Raw genomic sequence first — 14,395 nt, forward strand, 5'->3', positions numbered from 1 at the left:
GGCTGCAGCTGTAAAACAGGCGCTGTACCGGTCCGTCCTGGTGAAGAGGGAGCTGAGCCGGAAGGCAAAGCTCTCCATTTACTGGTCGGTCTATGTTCCAACCCTCACCTATGGTCACGAACTCTGGGTCAACTCTGGGAAAGAACGAGATCTCGGATACAAGCGGCCGAAATGAGCTTCCTCCGCAGGGTGGCCGGGCTCACCCTTAGAGATAGGGTAAGGAGCTCGGACATCAGGGGGGAGCTTGGAGTCGAGTCGCTGCTCCTTCGTGTCGAAAGGAGTCAGCTGAGGTGGTTCGGGCATCTAGTCAGGATGCCTCCTGGATGCCTCCCATTAGAGGTTTTCCAGGCACGCCCAACTGGTAGGAGACCCCGGGGAAGACCGAGGACACGCTGGAGGGATTATATCTCCCGGCTGGCCTTGGAACGCCTCGGGATCCCCCAGAATGAGCTGGAAAGTGTTGCGGGTGAGAGGGAAGCCTGGGTCGGCCTGCTGAACCTGCTGCCACCGCGACCCGACCCCGGATAAGCGGCTGATAATGGATGGATGGATGGATGTTCTGGTGTACACGTGATGTATCTGACAAAGTCACACTTAATATCACTAAGCAGTACAGGCTTTTAACCAACATTCATTTTGTCTGAAAGATGTGTTTTGTCTTCAGTCCGGAACATACAGATACTGTAGCACAGTGGTCGCCAACCCGTCGATCGCGATCTACCGGTCGATCTCGGAGACTTTCCATGTCGCTCTCCAAAAAAAACATCTTATTTTATTAGAATTTTTAGAAGTGTCTGCTGACATATTTTCTTACGGACTTCTAAATACCAACGTCAGAAAAGATCTCCGCCTGATTCATGAACTCCTGTAAATGTTTTTTTAATGTTTTTTTTTTAAATTACGCAGCCGAAGTGTTCTCAGCTGTGCTCTCCGATGAGGATTTCTCGTGCACCTGGATTTGCATACAGAAACGCCCCGTCAGCTCCTTATAAGGGCATGCAGCTGAACAGACGTAAGCACACTTGATAGACTCCACAGGCAGCGCGAAAGCAACTCCAGACTGATTCAAGTCATGTCAAAGCGAACTGCGGTCTACTCGGCAGACACTCTGATCTCTGTAGTTAAATCAGCAGACACTGACATGTCATTGCACCTCTATACTGACATTCACGGTAAACACATTCAAACGACACAGACCGGGAGTGAGGGAGGGTTTTCACGAAGTTAGCGGAAAGATCCACGTGACACAACATCCGGTTTTCAAAATAAGATATCGACAAATCGTAGCATATATGGAAATGAGATTACATTTTTTTTTTTTTTGTATGTATGTAAAGACGCATAAGAGGCCCAGTGGCCCTATGATAGGCCCAGTAGTCCCGCCCACGCATTTTCCAGACCCCCCCTCGTCCAATCACCTTTAATGATGAGCTAATGACACATCATTAGCAATCTGTGAGAGAGAAGAGAAAGCAAAAATGGAGAAACAAGACAAGGAGACAATGACCCATTCCAGTATAGTAGTATTATTAAGGGCTTGTGTGATTATATGTACAGTACATCAACGGATCGAGTTGGCACAGTATCTGCGCGCGGATTGTGGTGGGTCAGTCTGGACCAAAAAGTCCAGGGCCGAATTTTTGTCCCAGTCCAGGCCTGGATTACATTAATAATATTCCCATTAAGTAAAACATGTGACCTTCAACTAGTGAGTTAAAGAGAAAATACAACTCAATTGTGCATGAAGTGTATTTATTATTTGATTTGAGGGTTAATGGAAAGATAATTAATGTAATTATATCTGACTGATATTTATGTATTCAGGACATTTCTGACCACATCAAAATAAAAATATCCTAACTTGAACAATTCAGATATTTTACAAAGTAAAAACTGAAATGCTTTTGTATCTTTCAAATAGATAATTTCCAACATTTTGCTAAAATTATGCTTCAAGTCAAACAGTTGATAAATACAACAGTTGATAAATACAACAGTTAATATTGGTAGCTCACCAGCCTGCTCATTGGAAATGTGTTTTTTCTTGTTCATATGGTGTGCGGTTAACACATCATTTTCTTTTCATGTTGCACTGAAATTAAGTCATTTAGTGTGTTCTTGGTCACATCAAATTGAAAGCTGGAACAAAGTGTTTGCTTTAATTACAATAAGGCCAAATAAAAAGCCTCACGTTGTAAGTAGAGTCTGGACAGTCTTTTTCTCTCAGCACCTCAATAGGTAGATCTTGCCTGTCACCGAGGCAGAGGTCAGGGATCTTAAGTTTAAAAAGGTTGGTGACCACTGCAGTAGCAGATCACTCGACTCTCAAACTGAACGTTGTGGAAGGGAAAGTCATAATTAGAGTAAAGTTCACCCAGGAGTCACAGGCCATGAAACATCATATGTGTGAGAGGAAATCAGTTGTTTCCAAGACCTTTATGCACGTGGGAGAAACAAATCACATCATGTAAGCAGTTCTTCTCGCGAGATTCCATTGAATGCATGTGAGGTGCATTGTCAGCCCCTTTAACTTTGACCTAATCTCTACCATGCTTCAGATATCAAGGCAGCAACATTTGAGCCATGTATATCATATCAGCATCAGCTCTGTGAGTTGTAAATCAAAGGTCTTGATGGACAAAGCACCCAAGTCTCACAATAACAGAGGGCCCCTTTTGAAAAGATAACTCAGCCTGGCAAACAAAATCCTCTGCTTGGTTGCGTAATATTAATTGAGGGTCTGTTTACACATGCAAGCGATGCCAAATGAATAACGTGCCTCTTTAGAGGTACAAATGCTTTCATCATTTTGGTGCCCATCGATGCCAAGCTTTCCCACGGTGGCCTGAAAACGAGGAACTAAAGGGGAACAACTCAGTATGGATGGGAGATGACTTGCGGCAACGGGCTGGAAAGTAAGATTCACTGGAATTCTGTGAAACGCGTAAAAATAGTAGGAGTTGAGCATGGTTCGCATTGTTTGTTACTGGCCTTGATTGCCATGTTTACCCCTACCATGTTGCCATGAGCCCATGTGACGGAGAGGGGAGGGCACGGGGTCCAAAAGGAGTTAGGCGCAAGAATGTGGGGGAGAGATGGAAACAAGAGTGTGAGCGAGCACAGAAAGTTGCAGAAGCTGGCCGGTGATTAAGGTAAGAAAGTGCTTTTATTTCTTAGTTTATCCTTCCTCATCTTTTCTTTTTAGAGAGTGAGACTGACACTATTTTATTCTTATATTATCGGCAGCAATTTTTTTAAGAAAAGTCAACAAGAAGAATAAAAATGAGAAAGTATTGTGTACTGTCTAGATACAGCATGCTTGTACATATGCTGTGAAACTCCAATGCAATCCCAAAACTATTAAAGTCACAGAACTATTCACTATTCACCTCTTCTAAGTTGCAAACCTGTGAAACCTTGCTTTTACAATATTACAATACATTATATATAAAATGTTTTAGAACAAAACAGTGACTGCTTTAGATAGGAGAAATACATTGTATTTTCTCAAATCCTTGTAAATTAAAGCAAATTAAACAAATACACAGAGAACAATGGCTGAGTGGTTGCATAACACTGACTGGAGGATTACATAATGTCAGATTACACCATTTACACACAATTTATTGTCACGCTGCTTTTTTTGTAGCTTATTTGAGTTTTGAGTATTCGATGGGGATGTCGACACCTGCATGTGTCAACTGCTGCTCCTGTCACTTTTTTCCCAATGGTTAAGGTCCGACTGTGGCAGGTCTGAAAACTGCTGACATTGTGTCCGGCTCCGTTTCACATCAATGAGATTTTGCATTCTTGTTAGTATAGTACTCAACAATCAACACTGATCAATTATATGTTTTCTGCTGGAAGTTCTGTCTGCAGCTCCATATTGATTTTGGCCACAGTATAATGATTATTAAAATCCATCAGCAAAGGCATGCACTTGAGAGCAAACATGTGAGCTTTTTATGGTTATGTTGCCACTCTTATGCAAGAACAACAAGTTAACAACACAAATTAAAAATCCATGTTAATTTATTAAAATGAACATGGGCAATGTAGTTTATTTTGAGTCAATCCCACTTACATTGTCACGTTGGTAGCAGCAAATCCGCCACTGAAAGTAGTCCATAACCAATGCATTATTTACTTATGTCTGAGTAACATTTGCCAATAACTACAGTGCCCAGGTGTAGAGTGTTTAGTCTTCTTTCTTTTATGAAAACATACGTATTTGACAAATACTGAAATAAAAAGTAAGTGCCTGCATTTGTATATGTGTGTGATAAAGCAGGCCGCAGGCAGCCTGCAATTCAGGACCCAGGCAAAGGGGCAGAGCCTTTAAAAAGGGGTGGGAAGTTCACCTGGCCCCTTCTTGCTAGGGACACACCTGAGAAAAGCCATGTTGGGGGACTAATTTGGTGAGCTCTCCTTCCTTTTGATGCAGGCTCTAAAAGCATGATTTTAGCAGTGTGATATAATCTTTTGTTTTTAAAGAGTCCTTGAGGAGCGACCACTGTTTTTCTGTTGTGTTACTTATTGTGTTTGCTGTGACTAAGTACATTTAATTGGTTTGTGTTACTATTTATTGTTTTTATTTAGCTCTACACTGACCTCCCTAACAGTGCAGTTTTAGTCCCACATGATTGACTTTCTTATTTGTGCACTTTTAAAATCTAAAGCTATGTTCACACCAAAAGTGTTGCAAATATTCGCAATGCTTAATATCACCACCGCTGTCGACATAAGCATGGCAAAATATCAGACAAGTTAAACGCGTAAGTGTTGGGAGAATGTATCGGCTAATTTTAAGTGCATCATCACCCCAATCAATCAGATTATATTTATTTAAATGTGCCTTCTGACAGTAGTATACAAATTAATATATACTTATGAGGATATATGTACTGTATGTGCATATGTATCATGTACTATATATGTGTATATACATGTAGGTGCAGATTATCATATAACTAGGAGTTTAAATATGTGTATGGGCGGATCAGTATGTATGTATTATTCATAATCAGAAATTCAATCAATTGAAGCAGTGAAAAGAAATTGTGTATGATTCTCTCTATTCTTATCACTTATAACCTTTTTGTCCGGTGGGAGTGGCCAACTTAGTCAGTGAATTTCAGTTAGCCTGTGCTGGAGCAGGTTAAGGGATTTGGATGTGTTGCTATGGTGATTTTTCCAAACTTGCTTCGTGGAACCGAAAAGCCTGACCTACGTCATTTTATCCTGACTCCGGCTAACTCAGTAAGCCAGGTACGAGGAATGGGGCCCAGCTCACCTTTTTATCAAATGTAAATATTTTTATAAATACATAGAAGTATACCTTTCTTTTTAAAATTCTTCAATCATCCTCAGTGCCTTCCAAAACCTTAAACATCACTAATGTTTGCTAATTTTCTGATTCATTCAATCAACAAGATCCCTAACAAGTTGCATCATGTTTTGTTGTATAAGATTGCTGTTCGAAAAATTATTACTCGACACCGGTTGTAAAATCATTAACCAGGACATTTATTTCTTTGCAAACAAAGGAACAGTCAGAGATACAACGTGTTACTTTACTAATTGCATATCCAAGTCTGCTCTCCAAACGAGTGGAAAGTTACCTCTTAAATACATAAAACACACAATCAAGCTCTCATGACGTCTTGTACCTATCGTGAACCTTCCTCCCATCCTCCCATAGATATGTTTTAAGCCCTAAGAACAAACATGATGTGCTTTGACTTCAGTCCACAACATACAGATATACTGTAGCAGATCAATCGACTCCCAAACAGACTTTCTTATTTGTGCACTTTTAATTTAGGTATGGTTTACTCAATTTGTCAATAAAACTTATGTTTGGAACGTAGTCTCTGGCTCCAGTTTACTCTGTACATTGTGCGGGGTTCATCACTTTGGAGCTAAATCCAGTTCATATGTATTGTTCATTTGAAAATAAGATTTGAACCTGAAAAATCAAGTTTTGATATTGAACTTTGAAAAATAATGTATTTTTTCAGTTTTCAGTAACAGATTTTATATTTTCAACTTTCACTCTTTAATTTTTTTTTATTTTTTCTTGTACATTTTCATAATAACTGAGTGATTCTGATGAGGACACCAAAGGCACTTTTATAGTGATATTGACCCACCTACCCCGGTTGGAGAAAACCAAACTCATAGGGTTTATTTTAAAGCTAACCTTAGCTAACGTAGTCATGCATCAGGTGCATGTAACATGTAAATGTGTTATATGCAGGCAGAACGTGGGGCTGCATGTCAACACGCAGCCCTCCATGTCGCTCTTTAAAGAAAGAGACTACGACATTAACAACATGAAAACAAAGAGAAGTACTGCTACATTTAAAATAATGTTGACGAACAAAGCAATATCATGTCAACTTACCTCTATGTCCTTCTCACGTAACCACCCGTTAGTCAGTGTGTGCCAAGAGCCCACTCAAGCCCACCAATAGAAACTCCTGCCTCATTCAGCAGTGTATGCCCCGCCCTCTACGTCCAAAACTCAACTCGTAACTTTTGAGGTTGAGAGCGCAGGGTTTTTTTTTGAGAGCGCAGGTTTTTATTTTGAGAGCAAAGGTTTTTATTTTGAGAGCAAAGATATTTTTAATTGTAGACAGAAATTCTAGTTACAAACCAGAAATTAGCTCTCAAAACATGTTTTTTTTGTTTGCGTATAAAAGACACAAATCTAAATTCATACATCACGGGTCAAAATTGGCAGTTGTCGGCAGGATCTACATATAGACAGACTACTTGCTATCTGTTTCTTTCTTTTTCTTGTATTTGGCCCTGGGTTGTATAGTGATGGACAGTTGAGTGTAGTGGGAAAAACAGTGGTCGCTCCTCAAGGACTCTTTAAAAACGAAAGAAACAAAAGATTATATCAAATTGCTAAAATCATGCTTTTAGAACCTGCATCAAAAGGAGAGCTCACCAAATTAGTCCCCCAACATGGCTGCTCTCAGGTGTGTGTCGCTAGCAAGGGGCTCTGCCCAATTGCCTGGGTCCTTAATTGCAGGCTGCCTGCGGCCTGCTTTATCACATGTGTATAAGGTCTAATGCCAATAATCTCATACTGCCATTGCTTTGCAGTTAATGTATTTGTATCATCTTTGCTTTATGGGACAGGTGAAAGCTGCAGGCCAGTAAGCACAGAGTTGGGAAGAGCACAAAGATGAACATGACAGGAGTCTCCGTGGGAATAGCTAACATCTATACCCAGGAAAATGTATCTGGTAATGGCAGCATGGGCGTCCTGAGCATCCCCCCCTCCCTAAACAAAGTCATCAATATATTCACCATCACCATCCTCTTCATCACCATGATTTCCCTCGGCTGTACCATGGAGATCTCCAAAATCAAGACTCATCTTTTCAAGCCTAAAGGAGTAGCAATTGCACTGCTGGCCCAGTTCGGCATCATGCCCCTGACTGCTTTCTCTCTAGCCAAAGTGCTACAGATGGATCCCGTCAAGGCTGTGACTGTGCTCATCTGTGGCTGCTGTCCGGGGGGAAGCTTATCAAACATTTTCACTCTGGCCATTAAGGGGGACATGAACCTGAGGTAAACCCTCGTTGATGTGTGGATTCCTGACAGAAATGTTCCTGCGTACCATTTCAGACATTCTACTAATGGTTCTCCTCTCTCCACCCTCCCAGCATCGTAATGACCACTTGCTCCTGTATCGCGGCACTGGTTCTGATGCCTTTGCTGCTCTACATCTACTCCCAAGGCTTCACCGGTCTGGAAAATGCTGTACCATACGTCGGCATCATCTCTGCTCTCGCGCTCACCTTGGTGCCCTGTGCCTTTGGCATTGCCATTAATCACTACAAGCCAAACTACTCATCAGTTGTCAAAAAAGTGAGACTCCTGAAATGGGCCTCACACAAATGTAATCTGTTATAGGCGGCAGGCATTTTAACTGGTTATTCAGTAACGTATCATGAGAACGTTAGACCGGGTTGGATAATGAGTTGCATGTGTTGCGCACTTGGACACAGGAGATCCAGGCGTGCATGGTTTTTTTAAGAATTTCTTTACTAACAGGAGCAACAGTACACGAACTGAAAAGTACAGAAACACAGACAGATACAGTTTTTTATACCTATATATACACATATCAGCTTATATTATCACTAACAACTTCATTCACACTGGCGACATTCTACACATTCACGCAACTGTCACTCACAGGCTACAGATGGTTACTACGGTTACTAGCTAGCTAAGCTAAGTGATTCATTATATTTCGGACACGTCATGACATTCAACTTCCAAACAGACATTTGCCTTCCAAACAGTTATGCCCATGTGTCGCTACTTTTATACCATTTAATCACTTTCACCCACCTGAAAAGTACAGAAACACACTGATCAGCTCCACAATACATACTTCATGCTATTCTAGACCAATCTGAATAGCGCGAGCGCAGCTTTTTCCCCTCGCTTTTCCCCAAAGGACCCCTGAGCTGACCCAAGATTCTGCCTGAACTTAAATCCATGTAACCAACATTAACCTCACATCATTCAAACCTCTGATAAACAGATAAACAAACAGATGCCAGGTGAACAAACAAAAACAATTAACAATCAATAAAAATAATAAACAAATGAGAATATGGGGAGGTCCATGTCCAGTTCTTCTTACAGGTGCAATGTTAATGTGGGCCCCACACATGGCAGTTCAAACGGTGCTGCTCAATATTGATTTTGGCCACAGTATAATGATTGTAGTGACTGATTTCCGTCTAGTCACTCGGCTGGGCGCGGGAGAAGTTCCTGTTTCTTATTCGCTTTTTCAGATGAGAGACCAGGCCGTTTGTATATCGTTGGGTGAGGTTCCCATTTAATTATATATTCATAGTTATACAATTTGTACATTCTTGGTCTCCTGAAGTGTTGCGCTTGCGGTAAAAACCGTGTGAGCACCCCGTCATCCATGCAGCATTACCCACCTGGCTGTTGCACCTGTGCCCCATATATAAACTACCACAATAAAATACACAGACATAACTGGGTCAATATCACTATAAGGTGCCTTTGGGACTTCCCATTCCCGCCACCCCCCAAAAAAACTAAGATATTCCATTGAATTTCATATGCATTGTATTACATAGATGTTAGGCTGTTAGAAATGCATGTTGGTCAAGCGCCCACACTTTTTTATAAATTAACTGCATGATGACATTGTACTTGCAAACAGCCACATGTCTACCTTGTCATGGACACATTTAAAGTAGAGTAAATACATTGTAATTACATAGTGATTATAAATTGTACGTTATCAGAAAAATATTAAGACACTTTCTCAACAATATATTTTATTTAATGGGTAAAGTATTTGGATAACTAAATTATGCAAATAATGTCCACCCTGCAATGGAAAACTTGCTGACAGGGTAAACAATGACAGAGTGGACATTTTTGGTGAATGTTAGCGTTTAATGAGCACATGATGGACCTTCAGTTAGCAACATGATTCAGTTAGCAAGGTGACTGTGTACTGTTTAATGAAATAGATTTCAAATTTCTGAAAGGTTTTAATATTAATTGATATTTCACTATGACAGAGTGGACATGATAAGCTTGACAACATAACACTGCACACATAATATGATGAAAAACTACGATGTACAAGTGTAAATACTTAGTCTGCAACATGCCACTGTTTCAGCCTCCAGTGAAGAAAGACACATTGGTGGTAGTAACGTCACTGAAAACATCAGAGGTTTTCTTAAAGGTCAAGTTTCCCCATAATGACAGGGTAGACAGCAATGTTTTTTTATCAAATAACTTGTTGTGGACAATAAAACCATATAGTTTTTGGGGGGATTTGATATCATTTAACCATCTATTACACACACTTTAGTTAGCAGAGCAGTGTGTGGGACATGCCAAAATCACATACAGCCAATGAAACAAAACAGTATAAAATAATAAAAACTCATTTTAAGAGACTTATCGTTGTATTGATATGTGTGTAAATGTTTGGCCATTTATAAAAGCACATCAGAGTTTCATTATTCTGTTACATTTTCATAATAACTGAGTGATTCTGATGATGACACCAAAGGCACTTTTATAGTGATATTGACCCAACTAATGGCTCCTACAGTGATTATTATCCATCAGCAAAGGCATGCACTTGAGAATAAACACTTGAGCTTGTTATGGTTATGTTGTCACTCTTCTGCAAGAACAACAAGTTATCGGAGGAAAAACCCAGCATGCACAGCACCAGGACCCAGAAGCATCTGAATATAGTTCAGCTATAATTCATTTTACTGTTTTCATCTGTCAACACATGGCGTGGGTGTTATTTGTCAACCAAATAAACAGGAAGCCACAGTACTTTAATGCTAACGAAGAGGCTAAACCTTGTAGCTTCCACATGATATTTGCCAAATATTGAAATAGGGTGGAAGAGAGACGTTTCATGCTATATAACTTGTTTTCACTTCCTTGACAGGTTGGCCTCAGCATCCTGATAATTTCCGGCATCATAGTGTTCAGCCTGTCTGGTGTCTTTGTTAAAGACATTGTTTGGATGGTCCTCACACCTGATGTTCTGGTCGTGGCTGCACTGATGCCGCTGATTGGCTTCATGCTGGGATATATCATGTCTTTCATATGCAGACTCAGTCCACAGTAAGTATACACACGCTAGATTTACCTTTCTTTGAGTTGCTTTCTGGATTTTGTTCAATGTAAGGATTTACTTGAAAATGTCCATTTTATGCTACATTACGGGGGGGAAATAGTGCTTTTTAGTCCACTACATGAATAACAGCTTGTAGTTATGTATTTCAAACTAGATTTTTGTTTGTGTTAAAACAATTCTTTTTTTTCTCTAAAATTGGAGCAATTTCGTATGACATAAAAAAAATTGACTCCTCTTTTTAGATGCAGCAGGACAGTCTCCATGGAAACGGGATGTCAAAACATCCAGCTGTGCATTACCATCCTAAAAGTGGCTTTTTCCCCTGAAGTCATCGGCCCCATGTTTCTCTTCCCTCTGATATACTACACATTCCAGTGTACGGAGGCCCTGATCCTGACCCTGGGCTTCAGATGTTACCAAGCATTCAAGCCACCAGCTGAGGGTAAATGTCACATCTGGCTGTGTTTTTGTAGTGCGAGGCTGGGAGGAGAGCTGGAGGGGTCAGACGAGCACATGCACTCTCCCCACACCATTGTAGCCAGAGACAAAAGTAAGAAGTCTAACATCTACCTTCTCTTACACAGACGGTGTGGACATTAAACAAGAGGAGTTGAAACAGCCGTGACTGTTGCGGAGATGAAAATCCAGTGCTGGAAGGAAACCAAGAGGAGCTGCATCCTACCTACTGAGGACGAGTGGTTCAGAGCCCTCGCTGCATCCATCGTCTGCATATTCTTCACTTCGGCCTGTGACACTGAAAGAAAGACTGTTGAAGCATGTGTGCAACAACTAATACTTTTGTTATTGTTTACTTAATCAATTCCATGCAATGTTAACTACGGGTAGTGCCTGCTAACCAATTATGAAGAATATCATTTTGTATTTATATTTTTGTATTTGGCATTTGCAAATGGCTTGGCTGGTGTTATCCGCTCCATTGCAAGGTCACTCATGATCTGCTGGCATTTCCTTGCCCGAGCTTTTCTGCATGTCACACAGCTGTCAACAATCTTCTGAGCCAGTTTCCGGTCCTTTATCACCCAGGCTCTGCTTCGCATCCGGAGTAGTGTGCCTGCTATCTCTTCATGGTTTGCATTGTGGGCTTCTTTAGCAAGGAGAGTGGATACCCATGCATCACATGGTACAATTGGTACTACAGTTTTGTCCTCATTAAAGATTTGGAATCTTCCTCCACAGAGTAAAAGTCCAGTGTCTTCCTACTTGTACATGACAAGTCTGTTCAGTGTGGTTTCTGGAAAGGTTACATATTCTTGAGCCGCAAGGAACAGATCCCGGAGTGCATCTTCATACTCTGCAATAGTAAGTACAGCTCCATTAGCACGTGTCGCTATCTCTGGTGCTGAAGGAATTCCCTCCCACTTTGGCTTACAAGAGATTGAGGTCTTTGCCAGTAATGCTTTCCACTTCTTCACAGCTCTCCATACCCAGGCAATGACTCTGGCCAGCTTGGTCAAATTGCTGAACTTCCTGATGTCGAGGATTTTTCCCATTGCAGAACCAGCTGGTGCTCTCTGGAATTGGAACTTGGGTTCTTGTCCATCAGGGCCACCTTCCTGAGCATCTTCCTGGTTGTCCTCGCGTGAATTAAAATTGGCGGCATTTCAGTAGAAGATGGGACATCACTCTGTTTTTTTTTTTCCTGTGCTCTGGTCAGTGCTGCTGTGAAACACTTTCTTTGGAGCCGGTCTATGCCCTCTTTGGCTAATGCAGCGACTTCTTTGACTGACCTTTTTGGCCACTCTTCCACCGGGTCCTTCACAAATCCTGGTCCATTCTGCCACACAGAATCCTCTTTAAGGTCTTCTGGTCTTGCACCTCTTGTTACAAGGTCAGCAATGTTCAGGTCAGGTTTGTCCCAGGTGCCGCTGGTCAGAGCTTTGCCTACAGCTTCCTGAAATGCCTTTCTGGCAAGAATCGCACCCTTCTGTTTGGCAGGTGTGACCAGGCCTATTGGGTCATACAGACTAGCTACTTGGCTTAGCAGTTGTCTTCTCGTCAGTGGGTTTGGAGTTTTTTCCCTCACCTCTTCACCAAGGAGATTTTGGCCGACTCATTTTTCTTTTTCTCTTTGAGAAGTTGACTGAGGTCAAGTTTTTCCTCTTGCACGAGGTATCCAATCCAAGGGCTTTGTTGTCTCCTTCCCCCATCTGGTTTGGAAGGATAAATATACTGTTTGCTCCTGCTCCTGCTTCTCCTGGCACACCCTCCTGCCTCCCATTTTGGCCTGACCGGATCCAGGGCTTGAGGAAGAACCCGCCTGCCTTCAGGATTTCTTCAACTCTCCTGGCGTTCTGGTCTAACTTTAGCAGGTCATTATGGGAAGTTAAGACATCGTCGACATAAGCATCCTCTTCCAGGATCCTACGTTCCTCCTCCAGGTGAGCAAACATGGGCAGCTTTGCTGTCTCTCTCATGGCCAGCTGTGCGATGCACCCTGCTGGTCGATCGCCAATATTGACTCTGGTGATGGCATATTCTTCGAGCTCTGCCTCCTCAGTGTCTCTCCAGAGAAATCTGTGGAGGTGCATCTCCAGGTCTTCTAACCACACAGAATTGTACATCTTCTTGATGTCACCAAGAGCAGCATGGACACCTCGCCTGAACCTGAGTAGTACAGCTAGGATGGGATTGAGGACATCAGGCCCTTTCAGCAGAAGGTCATTCATGCAGAGCCCTTTAAACTTTGGGCTGCTGTTCCACACCAGTCGCACAGGTGTTGTAAGCGAGCGCGGATTTGGCGACACCAAGTGACTGACATACCATAATGGTCCTTTCCAGCTTGCAGTGATGTCTTTGGTGAATTTCTTTGTTGCTCCTCTTTCCACCATCTCATGGACTTGAGCTGTGTATGCCATTCTCCACTCTGACTCTTTTTTGGGTTGTTTTTCTGTTCGCAAGAAAGTGGCTTCCACTCCACTCCTGTTGTTGGGAAGTGCTTCACGAAGCGTTTCATCGATTTGACGCGTTTGACAGCTTGAACGTGTTGGCACCAAACTCTGCTTCATAAGATGCCTCAGTGTCAATCAACAATGTGGGTTTGAGAGAGATACCGATAATTGTGAGTTCATAAGCACGTTCCAATGCCACTTCCATGAAATCTTACCTCACTAAAATGAGCTGTAAAGGACAAATACTATTTATAACTCTGTTGGCATAAAAGTTTAGTGCGATAAAAATATAAAGAAATCAACTCATTTGTAAATGTCTCTATAGTACAGTGGGTTACATACATGTAGAATAGTCTTTTTCGTTCTGTGTGGAGAGGTTCGAATCCCATCATGAACACGTCGTTTCATATTATTGACCTGCATTTAGTTTTATTACAATGTAAAAAACAACAGAAGCAACATCGATAATGGTTGTATATAACTTTAAATCCGTGAATGAACACGCAGCTTTCATTGACTTTTACTGCAGAGATGTGAGATTGAAACATTGAGGTGTTCTAGTGCTTTGGTCACACTGTTAAAGGGCTGCTTTGACTCCAGTCGGCCACCAGATGTCGCTGTTTTTCTTCAAAGTGAAGCCCCAAAGCTTCGAATCATTTTCGGTACAAATAGGAAGAAAGCCTCAATGCTTCACAAGGCTTCATCCGCCCATCCCTACCTCAAACAATATTTGAAATGAATAGAATCCATACCAGTTGCGTCTGTGGTTGAACACGAGCTGCGTTGTGGAGAAGAGCAA

The 14,395-nt window shown here is 41.7% G+C and overlaps 1 protein-coding gene across 1 annotated transcript; it reads left to right on the forward strand.

The window, feature by feature from the left end:
• The first annotated feature begins 7,261 nt into the window (after positions 1 to 7,261).
• LOC306735015 (hepatic sodium/bile acid cotransporter-like) lies at positions 7,262 to 11,471 on the forward strand. Its single transcript, XM_079216436.1, has 5 exons — positions 7,262 to 7,587; positions 7,683 to 7,887; positions 10,496 to 10,674; positions 10,930 to 11,129; positions 11,272 to 11,471. The coding sequence occupies exons 1-5, from the start codon at positions 7,271 to 7,273 to the stop codon at positions 11,310 to 11,312; spliced, it is 942 nt and encodes a 313-aa protein (XP_079072562.1). The 5' UTR covers positions 7,262 to 7,270; the 3' UTR covers positions 11,313 to 11,471.
• Positions 11,472 to 14,395: the final 2,924 nt, after the last annotated feature.

The sequence above is a fragment of the Taurulus bubalis genome, assembly GCF_910589615.1.
Source record: "Taurulus bubalis genome assembly, chromosome: 4".
Lineage (NCBI taxonomy): Eukaryota > Metazoa > Chordata > Actinopteri > Perciformes > Cottidae > Taurulus > Taurulus bubalis.

What these genes read in the sequence shown, in the direction of transcription:
- LOC306735015 (XM_079216436.1), top strand. Translation starts at nt 7,271, where the DNA reads ATGGGCGTCCTGAGCATCCCCCCCTCCCTAAACAAAGTCATCAATATA. An exon ending in ATATGCAGACTCAGTCCACA is followed by an intron (nt 10,675 to 10,929) that starts GTAAGTATACAC and finishes TCCTCTTTTTAG; the next exon opens with ATGCAGCAGGACAGTCTCCA. An exon ending in ATTCAAGCCACCAGCTGAGG is followed by an intron (nt 11,130 to 11,271) that starts GTAAATGTCACA and finishes TCTCTTACACAG; the next exon opens with ACGGTGTGGACATTAAACAA.